Source organism: Chelonoidis abingdonii, chromosome 7 (genome assembly GCF_003597395.2).
Source record: "Chelonoidis abingdonii isolate Lonesome George chromosome 7, CheloAbing_2.0, whole genome shotgun sequence".
NCBI classification, from domain to species: Eukaryota; Metazoa; Chordata; order Testudines; family Testudinidae; genus Chelonoidis; species Chelonoidis abingdonii.
The window spans coordinates 25,275,149-25,300,708 of record NC_133775.1 but is presented as its reverse complement, the minus strand read 5'-3'; the positions used below and the strand labels follow the sequence as shown (position 1 = coordinate 25,300,708).

The window sequence follows — 25,560 nt, the reverse complement described above, 5'->3', positions numbered from 1 at the left end:
GCACTGCCATGAATGAGAGAAATGGGCAAATAGAGGCAGACTGTACCTTTGTATTCCTTTAAAAGAGGAATGTGGTAAGTGAATGGCCTGAGGGGTTTGTACTGGGATATAGAATCTTTCACCTCTAGAACCCTAGGTCAAATCTAGCTGCGGGTCATAGCACTTGGAACTTTCTTTTTCTGAGCACCAGCCATGTGGTTTGATGTTAAATTGGAAACAAAGAGATTCCCTGCACGAAGCACCTTACTGGCTAACAACAGGGTAGACTGTGAGAAATAAGATTAAGATTGGAACTTGCTCTCATTACATTATCCAGATGCCCCCCCCCCCCCAAAACACATGCCACCGAGTGGATGAAATGCCAGTGAATGATTGAGCTTGGAAAACACTGTCCTCTCTTTGCTGGAGGAGGCCTCTTCAAGTCAGAGTGGGACACAGTGGCAGGACAGCAGTAAGAAGCTAGCACTCCATGCTGTACCTGTTCTGTGGCCCAAGAGAAGGTGCATTTCTCCCTGGCGTTCAGTCCAGCACCTTTCACACGCAGTAGATTCACTCACAATAATTATAACACTTGTAAGGAATAGGATTTTTTTGTTCTAAAAATGAAGTGGCATGAGACTGACAAGAATTTAAAATGAAAAGTGCAATCTATCTCTGCTATTTCTAATGCACCTATCAATATAGTATCTATTGTAGACACCCATTAGAAAATTGAGTCAATTAAATTTGTCCTTAAAGGACCTCTGTCAACTTATTGTTCCTCAATTCAGCTGCTGATACATTTTTTTTTCTTTTTTCTCTCAAATAATTATTTTTATCCAGTGATAAATCGGCTTTGGAGGCTGATTTGGTCACATTTTGAAAGACAGCTAAAATGACATTAATAAAGCTTTCAGACCCTGTTTCAACTGCAATTAAATTTTCTTATTCAGATTCCTTAGGCCTTATTCATTTCCCCCCACCCTTTTACTGTCTTCATCTGAGTGAAATGAGAGGCAGGAGAATCAACAGAGCTGGGCTGAATTTTGAGGGTCAGGGAAGAAATCAGTGATGCTGTACTTTTGAAAAGAGAATCTGCTTGGGGAAAAGGCGGCAGTTAGGTGGGTTATTAAAACGAAATTTACGGAAGGGAAAACTCAGTAAGTAAACCCACACAGCTGATTAAAATGAAGTAAGAAAAACAATTAGAATGGAATGCAACAATCGATGCTTATTGCATTTATGGTTGAGATATTTAAAATCAGAGAATAAGAATGTAAGGCTACAAGGGGCCTTGAGAGGTCATCAAGTTCAACCCTCTCTGCTGAGGCAGGACTCAAGTAAACCTAAACTAGGGGTTCTCAACTTTTTCTTTCTGAGCCCCTCTCCCTTTCCCCAAAAATGCTATAAAAACTCCAAGGCCCACCTGTGTCACAATGACTGGTTTTCTGCATATAAAAGCCAGGGCCGGCATTAGGGGGTAGCAAGCGGGCAATTGCCTGGGACCCCACAAAGCTACATTATTCAGGCTTTCGCTTCAGCATTGGGTGGCAGAGCTCAGGGCCCCGGCTTCAACCCCACGCAGCAGGGCTTCGTCTTTCTGCCCTAGGCCTCAGGGATTCTAACGCTGGCCCTGCTTGGCGACCCCCTGAAACTTGCTCGCAGCTCCCCAGGGAGCCTCAGACCCCTGGTTGAGAACCACTGAGCTAGACGGTCCCTGGCTCCTGACAGGTGTTTGTCCAACATGTTCTTAACTTCCAATGATGGGAATTCCACAACTTCCCTTGGAAGCCAATTCCAGAGCTTAACAACCCTGATAGTTATCAAGTTTTTCCTAATATCTAACCTAAATCTCCCTTGCTGCAGATTAAGCCCATTATTTCTTGATCTACCTTCTGTGGACATAGAGAACAACTGATCGCCATCATCGTTATAACAGCCCTTAATGTCTTTGAAGACTGTTACTAGGTCCCCCCTGAATCCCCCCTTATCTCAAGATTAACCATACCCAGTTTTTTTAACCTTTCCTCATAGATCAGGTTTTCTAAACCTTTTATCATTTTCGTTGCTCTGCTCCAGACTCTCTCCACATCTTTCTTAAAGCGTGCTGCCCAGAACTGAACACACTACTCCATCTGAGGCCTCACCAGTCACAAGTAGACTCAGAGACTTTAAGGCCAAAAAAGACCATCATAATAATCTAGTCTGACCTGCACACCACAGGCCACAGAACCTCACCCACCCGCTCCTGTAATAGACTCCTAACCTTTGGTTGAGTTACTGAAATCCTTAAATCATGATTTAAAGACTTCAAGTTACAGAGAATCCACTCTTTACACTAGTTTAAACTGCAATTAACCTGTGTCCCATGTTGCAGAGGAAGGCAAAAAGCCCCAGGGTCTCTGCCAATCTGACTTGGGGTGAAATTCCATGCTGACCCCAAATATGGTGATCAGTTGGACCCTGAGCATTTCGGCAAGACCCACCAGCCAGACCGCTGGAAAAGAATTCTCTCTAATAACTCAGAGCCCTCCCCATCTAGTGTCCTATCACTGACCATTGGGGATATTTGCTACTAGCAGTCACAGATGGGCTACGTGCCATTGTAGGCAGTTTCATCATTATCCCCTCCCTAAACTTATCATTTTCAGTCTTTAATCCAGTTAGGTTTTTTTTACCCCAACTGCTCCCTTTGGAAGGCTATTCCAGACCTTTATCCTCTAATAGTTAGAAACCTTTGTCTAATTTCAAGCCTAAACTAGAGTAAACTAGTCCTAAAGTAGAGCAAGACCATTACCTCCAGTGTCTTACGTATAAAATTCCTGTTAATGCATCCCAGAATGATACTAGTGTGTTTTTGCAGCTGCATCACATTGTTGACTCATATTCAATTTGTGATCCACAATAATCCCAGATCCTTTTCAGCTGTACTACTGCCTAGTCAGTTATTCCCATTTTGTCGTTGAGCATTTGATTCTCCCCTCCAAATATAATACTTTGTACTTGTCTTTATTGAATTTCATCTTCTTGATTTCAGACCATTTCTTCAATTTGTCAAAGTCATTTTGAGTTCTAATCCTGCTCTCTAAACTGCTTGCAACCCCTCCCAGTCTGGTGTCATCTGCAAATTTGACAAGTATATTCTATATCATCCCAAGTCATTAATAGAGAATATTGAAGAGTATTGGACAGGACCCCACTAGATACATCCTCTCAGTTTGACAGCAGAACTGTGGTCTTTCAACAAGTTGTGCACCCACCTTATGGTAACTTTATCTAGACCATATTTCCTTAGTTGGCTTATGAGAAGGTCATGTGGGATGGTGTCAAAAGCCTTACTAAAATTAAGATGTATCATGTCTACAGCTTCCCCCTCCATCCACTAGGCCAAACTTGTTCTGCCGCTTGTACAGGGAAAGCCCCTGGCAGGCCAGGCTGGTTTGTGTACCTGCCACATCGGCAGGTTCGGCCGATGGCAGCTCCCAGGGGCCGCCGTTTGTTGCTCCGGGCCAATGGGAGCTGCTGGAAGTACGTCCCTAGGCTCGTGCCACTTCCAGCAGCTCCCATTGGCCAGAGCAGCGAACCGTGGCCAATGGGAGCCACGATCGGCCGAATCTGTGGACGTGGCAGGTACACAAACCGGCCCGCCAAGGGCTTTCCCTGAACAAGCAGCGGAACAAGTTTAGGAACCGCTGGACTAGGCCAATAAACCTGTCAAAGAAGAAAATTAGGTTGGTTTGGCATGATTTGTTCATGACAAATCCATGCTAGCTATATCTTATCTTGTCATCTAGGTGTCACGATTTGATTAATAATTTGTTTCAGCATCTTTCCAGGTATTTAAGTTCGGCTGATCGGTCTATAATTTCCTGGCTCCTCTTTCTTCCACTTTTTAAAGATAGGTACTATGTTTACCCTTCTCCAGTCCTCTGGGATCTCACCTGTCCCCCATGAGTTCTCGGAGATAATTGCTAATGTTTCTGAGATTGCTTCAGTTAGCTCCTTAAGTACTCTAGGATGAATTTCAACAGGTCCTGGCAACTTGAATACATCCAACTCATCTTTAACCTGTTCTTGCCCTGTTTTGGCTTGTGTTCCTTCTCTCTTGTTAATGTTAATAGAGTTGAGTATCTGTTCAGTGTTAATGTTTTTAGTGAAGACTGAAGTAACACACGCGTTAAACACCGCAGCCTTCTTGATGTAAATTATTAGCTCTCCTTCCCCACTAAGCAGAGGACCTACACTTTTCTTCATCTTTCTTTGCTCCTAATGTATTTATGGACCCTCTTGCTTTTTACATCCCTTGCTAGGTGTAACTCATTTTATGCCTTAGCCTTTCTGATTTTGTCCTTACATTCTTGTACTATACTTTTGTATTCCTCCTTAGCAATTTGTCCATGTTTCCACTTTTTGTAGAATTCCTTTTTAATTTTCAGGTAATTAAAGATCTCTTGATAGAGCCAAATTGGCCTGTTACTAGTCCTATGTTTCTTTCACATCAGGATAATTTGCTGTTGTGCCTTTAATGTTGTCTCTTTGAGAAACTGCCAGCTGTCCTGAACAAATTTATCCCTTACATTTTCTTCCCATGGGACCTTACTTACCAGTGCTCTGACATTATTAAAGTCTGCTTTTTTCAAAGTCCATTCTTATTTTGCTGCTCTTTCTCCTTCCTTTCCTTAGAATCTATCATGTCATGATCATTTTTACCCAAATTGCCTTTAACCTTGAAATTTACAACCAATTCCTCCCTGTTAGTCAGAATCAAGTTTAAAATGGCTGTCTCCCTGGTTACTTCATTTCTGAAACAATGTTGTCCTCAGAACGTTCTAAGGACTTATTGGAAATTTTGTGTTTTGCCATATTATTTTTCTAATAGGTGTATGGGTAGTGAAAGTCCCCCATTACTACCAGTTCCTGTGTTTGGATTTTTTTTTAATTTGTTCTAGAAATGCGTCCACCACTTTTTAACCCTATTTTCCCCCTTTTACCTTTACCCAGAGATTTTCAACTAATCTGCCTCTCACTGCTTTCTGGAATATGTGTATGTATTCTTGATGTATAATGCAACACCTCCTCCTTTTTTCCCTGCCTGTCCTTCCTGAACAAGCTATACCCCTCTATAGCAATTTTTTAGTCATGTATTTTATCCCACCAAGTCTTTGTGATGCTAGTTAAGTCATAATTTAGCTTATCTGCTAACACTTCCAGTTCTTTTTTATTCCCCATATTCCTTCCATTTCTGTATAGATATCTAAGATTTTGAACAGATTCCCCCACTGATATCCCTCTTGATGCTCCTTGCTGACCCTATTGTAATTTTCTATTGACACTCCCCCCCTCCCATCTAGTCCTCTGTTAAGTTTGCCTTTGTTAATGTTTACCTGTGGGCTTTTGTCACCTGTCCTCTTTGAACCTAGTTTAAAGCTCTCCTCATTATGTTGTTGAATTGGTGTTCTTCCCCTTCTTGGGCAGGTGCACTCCATCTCTTCTCAACTGTTGTCCTTCCCAGAAAAACATTCCATGGTTAAGGAAGCTGAATCCCAGAACTCCCATAAGTCAGCCATCTTGCTCATAGGACAGTCTTTTCTTTCAGGTATTTGATTATAATTTTTGTCCCTAAGTACAGTATCACTCAGAAAAGTGACTCTAGAAACACGCCTAAGTAAGGTTCCGAGTAAATGTGCTGTTTACAAGTGAAATTCCCCCCGTCCTTCCCCAACTTCCAGCCATGTCAACTCAACCTGGGATCTAAGAGTCAAACTGAGTACTTTCCATCTGTCACATCATATAAGTTTTGCAGGGAAAATTATACCCTTTGTGCAATCTCAGTGCTTTCTCTGAGGTTGCATATTTTAGCCCTGCATTTGGAATTTAATAAACAATTTTAGTGATGATGCACACAGAATAGAATCCAGCTTTTTCTCCCTCTTGGGAATATAAAACAGTAAAATCTTTTTTCAGTCACTAAAGTATGCAGCTATGAATGACTATAGATAGGAGTAGAACTGTTGTATAAAAATCACTTTTTCAATAGACACTTTTCAGAGCAGAATTACACATTGTATGTACACTGTATGTGTGTACACCCATGCCCACGGTGTGGCCAAGATTTTATTGCTGACCTTCTTGTCTGTAAATCCTTGACCGTATAACTGCACTGATGTATTGTTTTACTGTATAGTACCTAGGACAAATTATGATACTATAGAAATGGTAAAAACTTTTTTAAAAAACCTGAATAATCATCACTCTAAAATCAGCATCTTTATTTCAACATTTTCACTTCTTTAGGATCACTTATTCAAGCGTATTGCCATCATTTGACTAAAGGTATGGTAGCTTTTCCATATGTACATAGCCAGATATGCATGCCTAAATGTCTGTGTACCTTGATTCATGGCTGTGGCTTTAAGGAAAAATGATATCCTGTATGTACGTGCAGTACTTGGTTTTCGCAGGCATGCCCAAATGATTACACAAATGCATGACTCCAGACTGGCAGAAGAGGCTTCAAAATAGAGAGAAACAAGCAAACCTACCTAAGCCCCAGGGCAGAAAGTCCTGGCAGCTATGAAAATAGGAGGGTTCAATTCACCATACAAGCCAATCCTTGTTTTCCTAGGTTATCTTAATGCCTACCAGGAAGCTCTGTCTTTCTGACATGATGGAGGAATATAGGTAAACCAAAGCTGCTGCTATCCCTACTATCACCAGTAATGCCACCCACTTTTGTTCAGAGAGCTGCCCCTCTGTGTAAAGATCAGCCTCCATCAGATTATGGTAACGGTGGTGTTGACACCTGTTCTGCAGGGAGGACATATGCCCCCGTCTCTAAACAGTGAAGTTGAGAGACCATTCCTACCCCTATGTAAACAGCCTTACCTGGATCTTTGCTCTTCGGGGCCAGAGACTACAGGTGGTGCTAAACTCTAAGCTTAGCTGGCATCCTCCATTTTATAACTTGCTCTTCAGCCAGGTCTGCAGCCTAAAACTAAAGATAACAGAGCTGACATCACAAAATTGCATGCAATTGGGCAAAGCAGGCCAGGACACTCGTAAGAAAAACTCTTATTCCTAATGGTCGGTGGACAGTGCAGAAAAAAAACTACTTCCATCATTGTTGACCCCTTTCCTAGCCCTGTTTGCCGTGAGGCATTTGATGGCACTCTCTTGAAACATTTAGGGTCAGCAGCTCCAACCTGGCTAATTGAGTGGCCAGGACTATTGGACTGATTTTTGTCTTGTTTCACCCACTGCAATAGCCTGATAACAGCCGAGGAACCAAATCATTTCCACAGTGCTGGATAATTGCTTCTAAGATATCGGCGTTTTCCCTCAGCTTGTGTATTTGGACTGAGCGGGTCACATCTCATGCCCTGATGCCTCTTCAAGTAAGGATCCACGGGGAATAAAACAAAGCTGAACTGGAAACAGTATTGCCTGCTTATGGGCCCGGTAGGTGATGCTAGGACTGAGGAATCAAATACTGTAAGGAAGAGTGAACTCCAGACATGGTGCTAGACCAGGGGTCGGCAGCCTTTCAGAAGTGTTCTGCCGAATTTTCATTTATTCAGTCTAATTTAAGGTTTCGCGTGCCAGTCATACATTTTAATGTTTTTAGAAGGTCTGTTTCTATGTCTAATATATAACTAAACTATTGTTGTATGTAAAGTAAATAAGGTTTTTAAAATGTTTAAAAAGCTTCATGTAAAATTAAATTAAAATGCAGAGCCCCCCGGACCAGTGGCCAGAACCTGGGCAGTGAGAGCGCCACTGAAAATCAGCCAGTAGGAACATCCCCTTTCTTCCTGCAGAAGCAGAAGAGGTTCATTCACTGAAGCTACTCTAGAGCCACAAGGTCTTCTACACTAACACCCTGTACTGCCACAGCAGCGCCATGTCCCCCTTTCTCTGCATGTTGGCTTCCAGCTGTGCCTGTGTCACACAGCTATGACTTAATAAAATCGTATCAAACTTTCCAAATGAATTCACTTTTGAGGACAAGCATGAGAAGTTTCATCCGAAAGGGTAATTGCTCCAGAAAGTTACAAGCTACAGAAAATAGGAGTGTATATGATGAAAGTGTCTCCTCAACCATAATTTTAGCACTGCTGTGCAATAAAGAGCATATTAGCTGGTTTTTTACAGTGGTGAAAGACAAAGTAAAAAAGAACGGGTAGATGTTTGTCTTAAAAGATAATATCCTCTGCTATTTGCACCTAATTAGCTCTGGTTTGCATTTGTCTGCAAACTTTTAAAAATAGCACACTGTAAGTTAGACATCTTGAAAGCCTTTGTGCTTAAATATGAAAATCTTTTATGTCCTAAATAATATGCTACCAAAATAACAGTGTTTCATAGCACCTGTTTCACTTGCAAATTCTTCAAAATTAGAGTTTGGGGTCTTTTGCTTTTGTTTTTTCCTAAAGTGGATTTCTGTCACATCTAAATGGTTAAACTGGCATGTGCCTTTCAAGTTTTGTTTTTTAACACAGGTACATGTATATATTAAATTTCTCTCCACTCCATCTCTCCCTATACTATTATATATACATCTCTACCTCGATATAACGTGACTGGTATAACACGAATTCGGATATAACTCAGTAAAGCAGTGCTCCAGGGGAGCGGGGCTGTACACTCCAGTGGATCAAAGCAAGTTTGATATAACGTGGTTTCACCTATAACATGGTAAGATTTTTTGGCGCCCAAGGACAGCATTATATTGAGGTAGAGGTGTATATTTTTAAATATTTGTATATGAGGGACACACTTGTCTATGCTAGAAAGGGTTTGTTGATATAGCCTAGTGGAGATGCAGTTTGCATCAGCAAAGAAATGTTCTTTTGCCAATATAGCTTATACCTGTTCCCTGGTCTCTAAATAACCTATGCTTCCAAAAGGATTTTTTTGGCTAGTATAACTATGTCTACAGTAGGGCTGTTTCTGGCACAGCTGGGGTGGGGATGGGGGGTGGGGGGGAAAGGGGTGATATTTTTTTCATATTCCTAACTGACTTTGCTATGCCAGCAAAACTTTTAAGGGTTGATCAGTTAACTGAGCTTTATATTCTGTTGGGAAGATACATTTTCTCTCTGACATGTCATCTTATTTCCTTTTTCTAAAACTGTATGAAAATAGCAACTGTTTCTTCTCCTATCACCAAATGGTTACTGGAATAATACTGCCATGTATTTACTGTTTGATCAGGCCCAGAGCACTGGGGGTGGGCAGGGCTATAAAGAAGATAGTTATAATATACACAGCCACCATTTCAGGATGCTTGGGAAGAAGAGTGACTCACATAGTAACATCAAACAGTTTTGTTTTTGAATTTGAAGTATTAAACCAAAGCCAGATTGCCCCCTGCTCCAGAAAGAGGCTGGTGGGAACAAGCCTTTTGCTCCATTCGTCTTTCCTGCAGAAGCAGCAGAGGTTCATTCACCTAAGCTGCATTAGAGGCACAGGTTCTTCTACCTTAACATCTTGTACTGCCACAGCAGCACCAAATTCCCAGCTACTCAGTAACCTGCCTCTGTTAGGAATCCCTTGCTCCCAGTTATCCCTTGGATTCTCCTTAAATGAGGGTTCCGGGCATGAACTTTCCTGCATGACCTACTTAGCAAGATAGGAATTTTTCTAGGCTCCTGTCTCTGAGAATGACCCCACTAATAGCTGATTCAGAGAAGGGGCTCGAAAAATAGACCCTAATTCTGCAGTGGATAGTCGTGGAATAACCATTCCCTGTGGAATGTGTTGTGCTCATGTTAATTAAGGTGAATTTCCTTTGCAGGGAGACAGGGTTACAGAGCATAGTGAGCAGAGCACTAGACTGGGACTTGAAGACCCAGTTTCTATTCCCAGCTCTGGCCTGTTGGGTGAGCTTGGGCAAATTACTTCATCTCTCTGTGTATCCCCATTTTTACAATGGGAGAAATGATACAGTCCTCCTTTGTAAAGCATTTTGAAATCTACAGCTGACAACGTGCTCTATGATTATTAATTATTCTTGTAGGAAGCATTGTTATCTGATTTAATGTAGCTGTAGGAGGGCTTATTAACCATCTTATTACTTGTTAGTTTGTACTTTTTGTGGTAAGGAGTTGCACAGGTTACAGTTGCATCATGTAATAAAGTACTTCCTTTAATGGTTTAGATTGTATTGTCTTCAGGTTCCACTGAGTATCCCCATGCTCTTGTACTGCATGGAAAGCGTAAATAGGAGCATCCAATTTACCTTTGCTATACAATTTCTTATTTTGTATTGTCACCTCCCCTCTGCCATGGGTAGCCGCGTTAGTCTGTATCCATGAAAACAACAAGGAGTCCGGTGGCACCTTAAAGACTCCTTGTTTTTGTTTTAAACTAAATAGTCCTGATCTTTGCATTCTCTCTTCATACAGAAGCCTTTCTGTGCCTGTATTTTTGTAGCCTATCTAAGTAGCCCGCCTATTTTCTGCATTATCACTGTTATGATGGAATAACTAGGAATTAGAAGATTCCAGGTGAGGGCATAGCACTGATTTACATAAAAGATGGTCATAAAGGAGATACAGTAGTGAGACTGAAAAATAAATACAGCAGTCCTCTGAATACCGGTAACCATATATACAGTTATCTCAGTAGCTACATGTAAGAAGGTGACATTTCTGTCCTGTAACATGCTATCACACACATTAGATAGGTTCCAAACCATGGGTGCAACCACTGTGGGAAAAATATTTCCCTTTGACTTTTTCTTTATTACCCCCTGTTGGGGGTTTGCCTTTATAACAACAGCAAAACCTAAAACAACTCAGCCTTCTGGTTCTCCTGCACTAGGCAGCGCCTAGTGTTTTCCCTACAGAACTTGCAGTTGTCAGCAGGATCTCAGGCTGTACTGTCCTAAGGGATATGGCGCACAGCTGCACTACAGATGTGGTCATAGGCACTGTCATCCGGAGCTTCCCCTGGAGCACTGAGACTCCACTTTACAAGCACTGCCTGGCCCTTTAGAGTCACTTATCTCTGTTACTTTACATGTGTTTAAAGCAACATTTTTAAAGAACCCTGGGATGAGAACCAATATTTTGTGCTGTAAGTGGGGCCATTTCCCAACCACATCATGTTTATATTGTTCTGCCCCAGCTCAGTGGAGATCTCCCCATCGTATTGACTTTTCCAGTTGTTCTTTTATATCTCCTACACATTTTTAAAGGATTCTGTTACTCCAGAATGTTTTCCCTGGACAGTATTACATTTGACATATATGTTAGCTGCACTGCTCTGCTCTATAACACACAGCTGTTAATTCAAAGCTATTTGAATTTCATTTTCTTTCAGTAAAGATTCAGATGCTGATTCCTGGAATATCCCATTTTTTTAGTTACAATTTGCTGATCATACAAATATGCTCTACTTCTGTTTAACTGTGTTTTTACCTGTTAGTTTCTTGTCCTTCAGCTATGATGTTTAATTGAAATAGAAATAGGACTCATTATAGCCAATTAAATATTTAATTTCCATCAGTTAGGGGTGATGATCATATTTTTTCCCTAAGTATCATTGGTGAAGGGTGCTGTATGCCATATGCAGCATTACTGAATTCAAAATGCAAGAGAGGTGTGAAATATTCACATAGTAACCCCCTATAGTACCACACGGTTGCCATTATGCCACCACTGTGTTCCACTCTTTTGGGGCCAGATTACCTTAGCTGCTCAGATTCTATGCTGATGAGTGCCATATACGTGCCTGGGCAGCTATAATCAATTTATGTCCGGGAACCAAAGAAACAGAACAAACATTATTTAGAAAACTTCCCTAACGTACTACTGTTTCCTCCAGAACTGCAGGAATAACTATCCTTAGAGTTAGGTCAGGATCTAGAGGCACAGTTCTCATTTGCTTGTTCATCTTCTGTACGTCATTCTGACATTTTCCTGGAGCTCTAAGCCTCACTGTCCTCACACTTGAGTAAAACGCTCACTGAAGCCCAAGGAAAGATTGCCCGAGAAAGTACTGCAGGGTTGGACCCAAGTTATTATTTTAATTTAATTGTTCTTAGGTGAATATTTACGTATGTAGTATATTGTGAAATGAGGGATCTTTTTTGTGGCGACTGGCGCTGTTTGTGAAGTGATGGTTCCTGACACGAATGATTAAGAGCATCAACTAGTTAACAGGAGTTGTAGTCTCAAGCATGGTGCTAAGTTGTCACATGACTTTAAGCCAGGTTATCTAGATGAAACCCATGGGAATTAGGTGCCTAAATACCTTTGAGAATCTGGACCTTAACCACTATACCTCAATTTCCACGTCTGTAACAATGGGCATAAATAGTACTTATCCAGCTTTATAAAGTGCTCTAAAAATCCCTGGATGAAAGGTTCTTTGGAGTGCACACGATTATTATTTTATATCATAATGCTTTTAGCTGGATATCTTTGTGCTAAAAAAACAGAAACCAAAAGCAGTATTTTTCTAGAGTTGCAGAGATATTTCCTTTGTCATATTCAATTCCAGTTGCACATGTCACACTAGAGTTAGTTCTTAAAGCTGAAAAACAATCACTGTAGTGAAGCTGGCCAGAGAAGAAAAGGTATGTTAGACATTTGAGTTTAAGATTAAATAGATCTTAAAATTACTGATGTCTGTAAACACTGTTTTACAATGGTTTTTTTTAATATCAGAGGTGATGCACAGTAAAGCTACTGAGTCAATACAATCATAGTGACAAGTCTAGAATGACAGTACAGAGCAGGTAAGGACAGTGGTGCCTAGTCGCACTACATCTCAAGCCTGGCAGCCTTTACCATTACCGATCCTTAGTTTAACTATACTCTAAAACCCCACGCCAGACTGGAATGTAACATACAGTTACAACTTTTCAAAATGTAGAAAAAAAGCAGTTTGGTCATTTCTAAATATAAATAGTACTAAAGTGTTTTTTAAAATTAATGAATTCACTAGGTTTTATTTTGTATTCCGGTAATTTTTGCTGTGTGGACTAGAGGGGAAAAATTAAAAACCATTTCCCTATAAATATCCAGTCCCTTCTCCTAAGGTCTTGGCCTCATCCCCATCCTGTGGCAGTGAGTTCTAATTATACACTGTCTGAAAAAGTATTTCCTTAGAAATTTTTGGCTTAAATGCTGAAGCATCCTTAAGAAACACTTCTACATTCTGCTTAATTAGATGGGGGAACTCAGACCCAGATCCTTAAAGCTGCTGATTAGCGTTCCAATACCTAAGCCTTAGTTGCCCTGCCACCTACAGGAATTTTCAACCCCAAGGTTGGCACTTAGGCTTCCCATATAATATAGGGGGAGAGTTAGGGGCTTGATCTACAAAGGTACTGTGCCATCTCAGTCCAACATTTAGGCACCATTGACAGCTCAAAACCACCACTCAGCTGCCATCTAAGTGCGGGCACCTAAATTTCACAAGTTAGGTACATGCAAAGCTGCCTAAGAGCTGATGCTGTTGCAGAGCTGCCGAGTTGCCCAGAGTCCTAGTCCACAGATACATCCTGTCCTTGGCATTTCCTATTGGCTCAGCTTGCTTCCTGCTGTAAATCCTACTTTTAAGTGCCCAACTCTCCCTATACAGTGCATAGGGAGTCTGGATGCCTAACTCAAGGCTAAGGATTTTATTAGGCAGCACTGTGACTAAAATTAGGCATGGCAGTGTTGAGCTAAAACCTCCTTTGTGGATCTAATGCCTCATAGGCACATATGTCTCTTGGTAAAATTTGAGATGCTGACATGGTGGGCATGCACACAGCTGCCTCAGTCCTGACACCACCAAGTGACTTGCTGCTTAACTCATGGGCCTCGGTGGGATTCACAGCCCAAACCAATCTCACTTGTGGGGCCCAACCCAACAGTTAGGCTGAGAGGATGCTTTTTGGAAGTGGTGTATAAACTGGTGGGGGGGGGTGCTTACGGGATGGGGAGAAACACAACAGTGTGGGATGGGAGTGGGATTAAACAAATAGGCTGCAAGCACTATAAATGCTCCCTCACCCCCACCAGCCATTAGCTGCCACTCTCCAGCACCTCCCTCTGAAGGCAGCACCACTGGAGCAGCAGTAAGTAGTGACAATGCCTCCCTTACTGCTCCTCCCAGCCCACTTGCTCCTGCACTGTTTGTTGAATTTTTAGCCCACTATTATGGCAGGGGATCCCAGTCCTGCTGCAGGGAAGAGCCTTTGCCCCCCCCCCCCCAAAAAGTTACAGATTACATTCAGATTGCCCCTTCTGCTCCCCCCCCTCCTCCCAGCCCCTAGGAGGTAGGGAAGCAGAGAATGCCCTACCTACTGGCCTATAACAATTCATTCATATTTTTTCCCTCTCTCTCTCTCTTTCTCCCCCCTGCCCCATTTCCTGACTACTTAATTATACAGTGGAAGAGCAGCAAAAGGAGAGCTCAAGACACTCCCCCCCCACCCCGCCTCCCAAGTACCCCAGTGCTTAGGGCACTCTCCTGGGGAGGGTGGCTGGTCCACAAGGAGGTGGGATTTGGCTCTCACATCCTGGGTAAATGCTCTTGCCCCTAGAATTTCAGTTAAAAGCAGACCCACCACCACCATCTCTGAGGTTTTTCTTGAGAAAGGACTGACTGGCTTAGGCACCTAACCACCAGAAGTGGGTTCATGGCTCTGAATGCCACGTGCAACAAGGCACTGATCCAGCCTGGTGCCTAACTCCCCAAACCTTGTGCTGCCAGGGGCTAGAGAGGGTGAGGCGTAATAGCTCTGGGGCCTTGGGTCCCCCTGAAAAAAAAAAATCCCCTGCCACGGCCCCAGGCCTGAAGGCATTCTTGTGCCCTGCTGCAGCCATGGCAGGGGCACAGAGCTTTTCTGGCCTCAGGAGATGGGGGAGTGGAGGGCTGGAATAGGGTGGGGGAAGGGATCCATGCTTCAGCCAGGGCCAAGCTCTCAACACCTCCCTCCCTGATAGCCCCAACCAAGCTCTCAGCCTCCCCCCTGACAGGCCCCCCGCCCCCGGCCTAGCCAGGGTCATCGGGGGTGGGGGAAGTGGAACTGCTCAGCCCTGTGGCCCTGACAAGGATCTCAGTGCTCCTCCCCTACCCAGTGGCCCTGGTTGGGCTCTCACGGGGAGCAGTGGAGAGCATAGAGTGGGGAGAGGCCCTCGGCTAGAAAAGACACACAGGGGCTAGCCTCCCCAAGGGGATGCTTCACCCGCTGCCTATGGGCAGAGCTAAGGCTACACCCCTCACCTCAGAATGTCCTACAGGCCTGGCTAGCTGGGTGGCATCTGAGAGACCCATTTTTTTAGGGTATGTCTACACTGCAATTAGCATGTGCACGATGGCACAGGGATACACACAGCTGTGCTAGTTTGTTTGGTGAAGCTTCAGCAACACAGACATCAGTGTGGGTGAGCTTGGGGGCCCGGCTGCATGTCTGCAGCCTGCGCTGCCACAGCTTCGCTGCTGTTGCACCTCAAGCCAGCTTGGGTAAAGGTGGTTCAGGTCTGGCTACATGTGCTGTGGTCAGACACCCTGATTCCATCACAGCCATTCCCTTATGCATTTAACTCTGCCCACCCCGTATCTGGAGGAGCCTGGATGCCTAACTTGGCCCTGAGGCTGCCAGTTGCACCACCTAAGTCCCTTTGTAGTGCTAGTCCCTGGCACCTAAGGGATATTGGGTTGGTTGTTTTTTTTTTTCCAGAAACCAGTAAGCTGAGTAGGAAGCCACCTCAGCGAGCTAGGAGGGACATGCCCAAGAAAGAAGCCTGTTTCTTGTCTTTGCCTCAGTACATAAGTGGCTGGCCTGGTACACTTGGCTACTGACCAGAGCCAGGCACACACTCCACTCTGGCTCTTCAGTGCTGAACCCTCTGCTGGCATGAGCTACCTAGGCCAGGCCATCTGTTTGGCTGCCCCAGTGGCCAAAACTGCATCACTTGCTCTCTCTGGATCCTGCTCATTCTTGAGCTGTGTCACATTTACCCCATTTCCCTGGCTGTCTCCTGTGTGAGTGCTGCTCCTGGGCCTACAAGTAGGGTTGCCAGGCATCCAGTTTTTGACCGAAATACCCAGTCGAAAAGGGACTCTGGCGGCTCTGGTCGGCATCGCCAATTTGGCCATTAAAAGTCTCGTCAGCAGTGCAATGAGGGCCCGGGGATAAGGCAGGCTCCCTGCCCACCTTAATGCTGTGCAGCTCCTGGAAGTTGCTGCCAAGGCCTTGCCGCCCCCTAGGCGCATGGGAAGCCAGGAAAGCCCTGTCCACTCCCCTCCCCCCCACCCTGCCCCCATGTGCTGGCTCTGCAATGCCCATTGGCCAGGGCTGCAAGGAGGCCTTCCTGGGAGGCACGGTTAGTGCCCCTGGGACCCCTGTTCCAGCTTCGAGCCCTCTCCTGGACCCTGAACCCCTCATTTCTGGCCCCACCCAGAGCCCATACCCCGCCATGCCCCAACCTTCTGCCCCGGCTGGAGCCCTCTCCCACACCCCCAGTGAAAGTGAGTGAGGGTGGGGGAGAGCAAGTGACGGAGGAAGGGGGGGAGGAAATGGAGAGAGAGAGTGGAGGGTGGGGCCTCAGAGAACGGTCAGGACAGGGGCAGGGCCATTCAGTTTTGTGCCATTAGCAACTTGATAACCCTATCTACGAGTGGCCTGTCTTCCCCCCTGCCCCCAGCTGCATGTTCAGTGTATGCCTATGGGAGCAGGCCCCACTGACAAGCTCGATGGTATCCTGCTGGGGGCGGGACGGGGGGGTACCCAGCCTAAACTGCATGTTAGCTGGGGGGGGAAGGGGAGGGGGGAGCCTGCTGACTGAGGTGGCTTTGTGAATGCTTATTGGAGGACTCATAGGCACCTAGCGGACTTAGGGTTAGAGAGCAGCGAGTGGCACTTTTGAAAAAAGTCAGTGACACCTAAATGGAAGTGTTTGGTAGCTAATGAGACAGCTAGGCACCTAAACACCTTAGAGGAATCACTGGCCATTTCATGGGTAACAGCAGCCACCAGATTATAGATTAGTTACTGGTAACACTATTAAATCTCCTGCTTCAGGGCTAAATCCAAGCTCTAACTATTAGCGATTATCCCACAACTGCCTCTTGCTGGGTTCGCGTTCCTCTCCCCTATCTCACCCCAAAGTATTAGTATTGGACATTGCTGGTGAGTGAGCTGGACTTTGCTGCTAATCCAGGCTGGCAATTCCTAGTTAATATAGAAAAGGGACCAGTACACTGTTTAACCCATATTTAACTACAATTTCTTAGGGATTTTTACTATGGGGGCATGTCACATGCAAGCCTGACAGCCACATAGTGATAGAAGACCTCAGGCTACATTGGCTCTGCAGCTTTTTCATTGCAGCACAGCTGCGGCTGGCCTGGATCCACTGACTTGGGCTCAGGCTCTGGGGCTAAAAATAGCAGTTTAGCTGATCAGCCTTGGGCTGGAGCCTGGGCGCTGAAACCCAGCGAGGGTGGAGGGGCTCACAGCCTGGGCGCCAACCCAAGCCTTAGCGTCTCTACTGCTATTTTCAGTCCGACAGCCTGAGTCACAGTCAATGGAGTGGGCTCTGAGACTGTGTGCTGCCCATTTCTTTTTGCAGTGTAGACGTACCCTAACAGTGCTATATTTTACCATGTCCCAAATCCTTTTAGCACTAAATCAATAATAAAGTAACTAGAAGACAGGTCACTGTGGCAGCCTAGGAGCCATTGTAATCTATAACAAAATCTTTTACAGTGACAGTTAACATGCTCTGTAAATCAATTTGACTAAAGTTCACCAATTTTAGCACTATGTGCTGGATATGCCACCAGTAGCCAGGGTGAAATGGTGCTTCACATAGTCATTAGTTTAAATCCATTCTTTTCTTTCTAAGGTGCCATGACATAACATGGGAGGAATAAAACACAGTCACTAAGGACATGCCTTCACGGCAGCTGGGACCATGCCTCCCTGCCCAGGTAGACAGACACAAGCTACCTCCGCTCAAGCTACTGTGTTGAAAATAGCAGTGTGGACATTATGACACAGGCTAGTCACCTGTTTAGGGATCCGGGGTGTGTGTGTCAAGAGGGCTTGTACGCAGGTGGCTATCCCATGGCACTGTTAGTGCCACAACATCCTCGGTGCTCATTGTTTGTGGGCTACCTCAACTTGAGCTAGTGTGTGTCTGTCTACCCGGGCTGGGAAGCTCACCCAAAATCCACGGTTCTCAAACTGGGAGTCAGACCCGCAAAGTGGGTCATGACCCCGTTTTAATAGGGTTATGAGGGAGCTGTCTTAGACTTGCTGGGGCCTAGGGCCAAAGCTGAAGTCTGAGCCCCACCACCCCGGGCCAAAGCTTGAGCCGCATGGCCTAGGACAGAAGCTGAAACCTGAGATTTTCAGCCGTGGGTGGCAGGGCTCAGGTTACAGCCCCTTGCCTTGGCTTTGACCCCGCCCCCCCTCCCCCCCCCGGGCGATCAAGCTTGGGCTTTGGCCCTCCACACCCGGGGCAGCAGGGCTTAAGCTTTGGTTCCCCCCTTATGGGGGTATGTAGTAATTTTTGTTGTCAGAAGAGGGTCATGGTGCAATGAAGTTTGAGAACTCCTTCCCTAAATGGTGGAAATTAAATATCAGCTGGAAATTGGCCAGCGCATGGGGTTGAATAATTGGCCAAGTAGTGTAACTTGTACTAGTTTTGCATTCAGGGGTTGCAGACAGAAGGGGTAAGTAGCAGGGGGGAAATACCAACTGAGACAAAGGAGAAGGACTGCTCTATCCTACTTGCTGCATCCCTTCCACCTCTTTGCAGTTACAGTTTAGATTCTCACAGAATCTTAAATTGGTGCAAATTATGCTATACGACCCATTACACCCATTTTCTAACCAAGTGCCACTACTGGTTATGTCCTGGCTGAGTACGTTGCAGAGACTTCCACAAGAGGTGCAGCTACTCCCATCAGGTGTGAATTTGGGCAAATTGTGTACCACTGCTGCAGTGTATTGCACCTCACTTTTGAGCTTCCTGACTTTTGACATTTTAAGATCAACCATTAACAATAGCTTTGGTTTCACTCTTTGTACAATGAAGTAGCTTTAGAGCCTGAATTATAGCATTCCTGTAATAAATAAATTACTCCCTGCAATTACTTTGAAGAAGTGATTGAGTTTTAGTAGTTGCGAGGTGAAAGCACAAAGCACCGGAAATGAAATCCATCTTTATGCATAAGCCATTATAATTGAATAAGACCCACTGTGAATTTCCATATATTGAACTATTAGTGTCCACCCCTGTAATTCACAGGAACTAGTCACATGTGCATCATGAAGAACCTGCCATGTTCTGCTACTTTTTGTCCTTAAGGGGACAGTCCCAGAACCACTGAACTCAAGCCGCTCAGGCTCCTAACCTCTCTGTGACCCAGGATCTATGAGAAGAAAGTTACTGGGGGACTGGATGGGAGAGAGTTTGGAATGGTAACATTGTATCTCATGTGACTGATGCCATATGATTTCTATTCGGCTGGTTGGTGTAGACTTAGGAACATCCCATAAGTATCTATCGTAGGGGAAGGCATCAGTTCATATACTCTTAATCCATTGCAGGCTGTCTGCAGATTGCAGCTGGAAATAGGAGGATTACAGAGTTAGTGGGAAGTATAAAAGGCCAAACAAAATAAAGGAGTTACTGAGAGTCCTCTGACCTCTTGAAGTGGCCCTTCTCATTGCTCAGTCTTAATTATATGCACAGTGCCACAGATGGTGGCGATATCCCAGAATACAATCTAGTAAACCTTGCCCTGCCTTCTACCCCGTCTCCATTAAGAAAGAGCAGCCTGACATCATAGCTGCAAGTGCACATTTACATCAAAAGGAATTTTCTTTGCCATTTTCACATTAATGTGAATGTCAGACGGTAGTATCTCACACATGATCTTCACATGGGAATTTTCTTTCTGTTAAAGACTCTACCTTGGAGTAAAGCCCAGCCATTTAAAAAGAAATACAACATTTCCAGATCAAATATTAATTACATGCTCAATAGAATCATATTTTCAAAGGGAAAACTTATAAACAAGAAGCTAGGCCTTTCTATACGACTAGCAATACATTTTGGATTTGAAGGCTTATGAAAGATAATCACATAATTGTGAATTAGAAAAATACTGGCCTAGCCTGCATAAAAACCTCCATTAAATAAGTATTTTACGTTTTCACTATGAAAATTCAGTGGCAACGTGCTTTAAAAAACTATAATGAATTAAACATCCCATTAATGATAGTCAAGTTGCTTTTTACAGATCACATACTTATACAGGAGGTGAGCTGGCTGGACAACGTTAATTATTGGATTATAATACAATTGGATACAAAATGTCCTTTTATGTATTCCTGCGCAAGAACTTCCTGAATATTGTAGCGGTTTCCACCCACAAATCCTGTTACGCTTGCTTTTTTAGATTGCCTTGCTCTTCTGTGAGGTTCAATACCCTGAAGCCTGATACAGTAGGTGATTGTGATTGCAGTCTTGTGCATTCATTCCTCAGAACACGGGTTTAATCTCCAGGTGATTTATCATAAGTGCTTCTGGTTTCCAGTCTGGTTGAAAAAAGTGAATATTGAATGTCCGTGCCCAGTTCTCAAACACTCGTTTCTCTGTAATAAAACGATGATGGCTGCCCTTTCGTCCCCGCTCGTGTGAAATGTACATTGTACATTCATCAGGTCCCAAAGGTTCATAATAATGATAAGGTACTGAAGAATGATTAGGATCCCTGTGGAAAAAAGAAAATAGATGGAAGCCCAAAATGTTCTTTGTACTGATTGAAAAAAGATGCTATCTTAAATAAGCTGGTGGGTGCAAATCATTTTTTGTCCCAGTTAAACTGAATTTCCTGCCGCTGGTATTTTTCTAGCATAGTTAAGCTGTATCTGAATGAAGCAAAGGTGGTTTTCTTTTCCCTTCCTGTTAAAAGAGTGACTCCCCTGGCTCAAAAACAAGGGAGGGCATGCGCACTGCAGTGCCACAGTGCTGCACTGAAATTTGAAGCATGGTGCTTAAAAGAGATTTATATTCAGTTTGTAACCCGAGAGGAGAGGTGCACACTGTATTGAACTGGGGGAAGGGGAGGAATTGATCCGTCACTTCATTCCCTCACACCTGCTTGTGTGAATATTCTCACTTCCCACGCATATCAGGTTGATGATGCAACCCTCTCTTGCTGATTTTTTAATCAAATGGAACCAATGCACAAATGAGTTCCTTCTATTACAGTATCAACTTTCATATACGTAGGGGGAAAAATTAAAGCCATTCACACAGGGCAGCTCTTAGACCTTGTAACCCCATCACATCAACCTGCAGGGATGCCACAGAGCACAACATTTTAAGTAGAGAGAGATTTATATGAGACATGGATCATTTTAACAATTTTCAACTCACTGATGGTACCTGCTACAGAAAAGGTGTTTGGTTTTAATTCTCACACCACACTTTGGTTGCCCTGTTTGCTTTTCTATATCAGCCAGTATGTTGTTTTGAAAAATACACATATTACCTTCCCAAATGCCTTTAATATGGGCAAGGCTAATTTGATCTCACAAGAAAACATCCAAGCCAGGGTTACTACTGGAGCTTAAATGGAGCGTATATGGCCAATCAAAAACAAATCCAGTGTAGGGCTGTTTTCTGGCTGATGCAGAGTCCCCATAATTCCTCTGTGCCTCACTCCTTCCTGCCCCCAGGATTGGCCAGAATGCACTACCCTGACTATTGTGCACTGGCATAATGGGCCACACTAGGTTGTTCCAAGTTGTTGTTGCAATTCAGAGGAGCTCTGAAGTTGCTCTAAGCTGTGCGCTGAGATGGCCCCCATATGGCACATGAAGAGACCAATGCAGAATCAGCACTGGTAGCTGTAATACCAAGCTTATTACTTTCCATTTTAAAAAAGAACTATTTAATGTTTGATCTCAATTTCAATCAAATATACAAAAAAAATCTAAAGTATTTTGGTATTGCCCATTATCTCTATTGTATAGCATCTGTCACCTGCACAATTCTATGGCTAATTTTCCTTATTTCACCATTCTCCATATTGTATGTGTAGCAGTAATGTAAAAAATTGCTGCTGCTTTCCATTTATCCCTTAGATTAACATTTTAATTCAATCAGTCTAGCTTTCTAATAACACAATACAATACTGAGATCAATCCTCCAGCACCACACTAACCATAAAATTACATTTCTAAAAATTAGATTGATTCTGTTCTTATTGTACATAGCCTCACTGAAATATGTATGAGAACAAAAAAAAAACAACAACAAAAAAACCACCACCAAGCATTAGTACATCATCTACAGACCCCGATTTTTTTTAATTTTAAAAATCTGTGTTTATACATGTATTTAATATGGATGGTTTCATCTGTCACCAAGGTAGATTTCTAGATCTCTATTTCAAATGAATGTCACACTAAGTTTATTATAAAAGGTCCAATGTATTAAAAAGAAAAATAAATCTCCTAGCTGAGTGGTTTATACTGTTGTCATAGATCGAACAGGGTATATTTTTAATGTGGTATTGAAAAAGAAAATCAGAACTACTATGTACATAGGCATGTGAATATAATTTAGATTATTGCTCCTTTACATGTAATCCCCTCTCTCTTACCTCCCCTCCCAACACACACTTTCTCTACTGTAAATCTCCCCCCCCCGCCCCCCAGTTTCTCTACTGTTTAAATCACTGGAAATATTCTGGTGTAAAATCAGTGTGTGTGAGAGATCAGAATCAGGTCCATGTTATCCATCTAGCTAATACTTTTACTGTGGTAACAAATTAACTGCTTAGGGTCCATGCCTGATAAAACTTCCAGGCTTACTGGCTCTGGCACTTCCTAGGCTTTTAAACAGCATCTTGGCGGCTGCATCATATTAAAAAGGGTAGGTATCAGCATCTTGTATTAGACAGAAATTCCTTCTTCTCATCATATAGAAAGATAAAAGCCTATTAGAAAGATACTCCCTATTTAAAGAGGTTAGTTCAAAGCTACAGTTGTAGACACAAATATAGAACTTCAGGGTCTGGAGTTGGGACCTGGATGGTCCCAAAAACTTGCAACAGAAGAGCAAATGAAGCAAATAATGTATTTGTATTATGTCTCTTCCCTCTCTCTCCTTGTGCCTGTACCTTGAATTTAACTCCCATGGATCCTATTCTTTGCTTTGTTTGACGATTTCCATAGAAGGCCAAACTTTCCTATGTGCTGGATGGGGCTCATAGTTACCTCATAACAATGTAAAAGCAGCAAAGAGTCCTGTAGCACCTTATAGACTAACAGACGTTTTGGAGCATGAGCTTTTGTGGGTGAATACCCACTTCGTCGTTCATAACAATGTGTTATTTTAGACCCAGATCCTGTGAATAACTCCACACTGGCTTCAGTGGGACTCTGTACGGGTACAAATGTCTATTCATGAGTAGTCAGTCACTTCCAGGATCGGGTTCCAGAAATTCCAGGTTATTCCATTTAATACAATGGTGACTACTAGAAATGGGTCTGAACAAAAACCAGTTATAGGAACGTACCAAACTCAGGAGAAGGGAGCATCCAGTTTTGTATCATAACAACTTTGGCCCAGATCTTCAAAGGGATCCCCAATGGGAGTTAGGTGTATAAATAAATTTGAGCACCTGGGCCTTTGTGTTTAGTCTCTTTTTCTCTCATATAAGCCAAACCTAAATCCCAGTTCCAAAGACCCCTGAACTTCAGGAGAGCTGGGTTTGGAGCTGAACTCAGTCACCCAACTTAACTGTACCATGTTCTCTTCTAACTGCAATTAACTTGTGTCACCAGCAAATGAAATGCATGAGTAATCTCTATCAGGAAATTGCTAGTCATCTCATTTATTAATATTAAAACAGATGCTATTTTACCACTGCCTGATACTGGCATTAATCAGTATTTTGTCAGTTAGTATGCATATTAATATCACAGCTGGGAGGGAACTGTTGGATGGCAGTTTGTAAAATATACTATACTTTCCCACTCATTGCATGCCAGCGCTGATACACAATAAGCACTTGTATCTGGCGTCAATCATTTACTTTTTGCCACTTCAGCGCACATTTTTCCACAGATGGTATCCACCCACACTGGTACCTCAAAATACAGCAAACACTGTTTGCATTGAAAGGAATGAAGCAGAAAAACAAGGCCATCCCATCTCCCGCTCCAGTCAATCTCTTCCTTTACAAATTAAAAGTGGCTGTAAATCAGCCTAGCAGAATTATACTTGCTCACTTGGGGTGACCACTATATATATTCTGAAGGGCGAATAAAATGTCATTATTCTCTATCATCGTCAATCACCGCGTTGAAGTATGGACAAGCAGATTTTGTGCTTCGGCTGTTAAGTTTTCTGGACAATTTTGCCTCCTCTCTCCAGTGCCCTGCCCCCTTTGGAATCTAATTTCTAGCTCATTAAAATTGTTCCAAATACCTTTATACATTTTTCTCCTGATTATATAGGACGGAATTGTGCAGCCTTTACTGAGGCAGTGCTCTCACTGAAGGCAATGAGTAAGGACTGAAGGAGATACCCCACTATGAACAGTGGCCATACAATTGGGAATAAAATGTCTATCTCCAGACAACATAACTAGGAACAACAGCTACTTGATTTAAGGCAGTTGTGGGAGGGACAGAGTAAGAAGCCAGAGTCAGAGGTGGTGGCCAAAGGAATAAATTACAGAACTTTAAACACCAATTTGCCTAAATTTCCACAAATGAGAAATGACTTGACAGCCAAACAAGAGAATTCTTGATAGGAAAATATCATTTTTTTACCTGACTAAATCATCTCTATGTATATGCCTCTGGTGTAAAAAGACTTAGTCATGTTGCGCAATTAAAACAGTGGTCAGAATAAGCTCTAGTGTGGGAAGATCTCCATAGATCCATGCTGGGGCTCTCCTCAGACAGAGCTCCTCCCCAAATGCAGAAAGCAGCAATATGTATTGTGCCAGCCTCTCTCACCCAGCAGCTGTTAAGTGCAGAAAAGGTTTGGCAGCGTTGCAAGTGGAGCAGAAGCATGGTGGCTCTCTATGGCACCATTCTGAGATTGTCTCAGATTTCCTATCAGGAGTTAATGCTGCCAGAAATAACATCAACCCTCTTGTGTCCCTCCAGCAGATGCTACTGGATAGCCAGATGCTTGGGTATACCTGTCTGCACTGCAGACTAAGACCAGGCTGAGACTCAGGTTTGAGCCCAAGCCCCCCTGTGTCCACACACAAATCAGTCTGACTTGCATCAGCAAGCACTCAGGAGCCAAGGCCTAGGACCCTGCTAGGAGGGTTCTCAGAGCCTGAATCCCACTGTGACTTGGGATAAACCCCGTCATTTTGCAGAGTGGATGCAGGTCAAACCACCGACCTGAGGTGTAAGGTCTGTATAGTGCAGAAGAGATGCATTAGCACAGCTGTGAAACCCGGATCCAGCAACTGTAAAGACAGGTTTACAATGCAGTGTGGATGCTCAAGCATGGGCTAGGAAACACTAGTCCACCTGTGAGTCCACAAGTTTGGGTCCCACAGACCCAGGCTTAGTGTGCAGTG

At 43.5% G+C, this 25,560-nt stretch overlaps 1 protein-coding gene across 2 annotated transcripts in view; it reads right to left on the bottom strand.

Annotated features, from left to right (window-relative positions):
* Positions 1 to 3,672: 3,672 nt before the first annotated feature.
* Positions 3,673 to 25,560, bottom strand: part of ST6GALNAC5 (ST6 N-acetylgalactosaminide alpha-2,6-sialyltransferase 5) — a 112,560-nt gene continuing 90,672 nt past the window's right edge. Inside the window, exon 5 of one of the 2 annotated variants that reach the window (XM_032802470.2) lies at positions 3,673 to 6,973. In XM_032802470.2, coding sequence (XP_032658361.1) covers positions 6,937 to 6,973 — 37 coding nt within the window. In that variant the 3' untranslated portion in view covers positions 3,673 to 6,936. Of the gene's footprint in view, positions 6,974 to 19,538; positions 20,713 to 25,560 lie in introns of those variants that run through there. The other variant, XM_032802469.2, reaches the window with a different exon arrangement.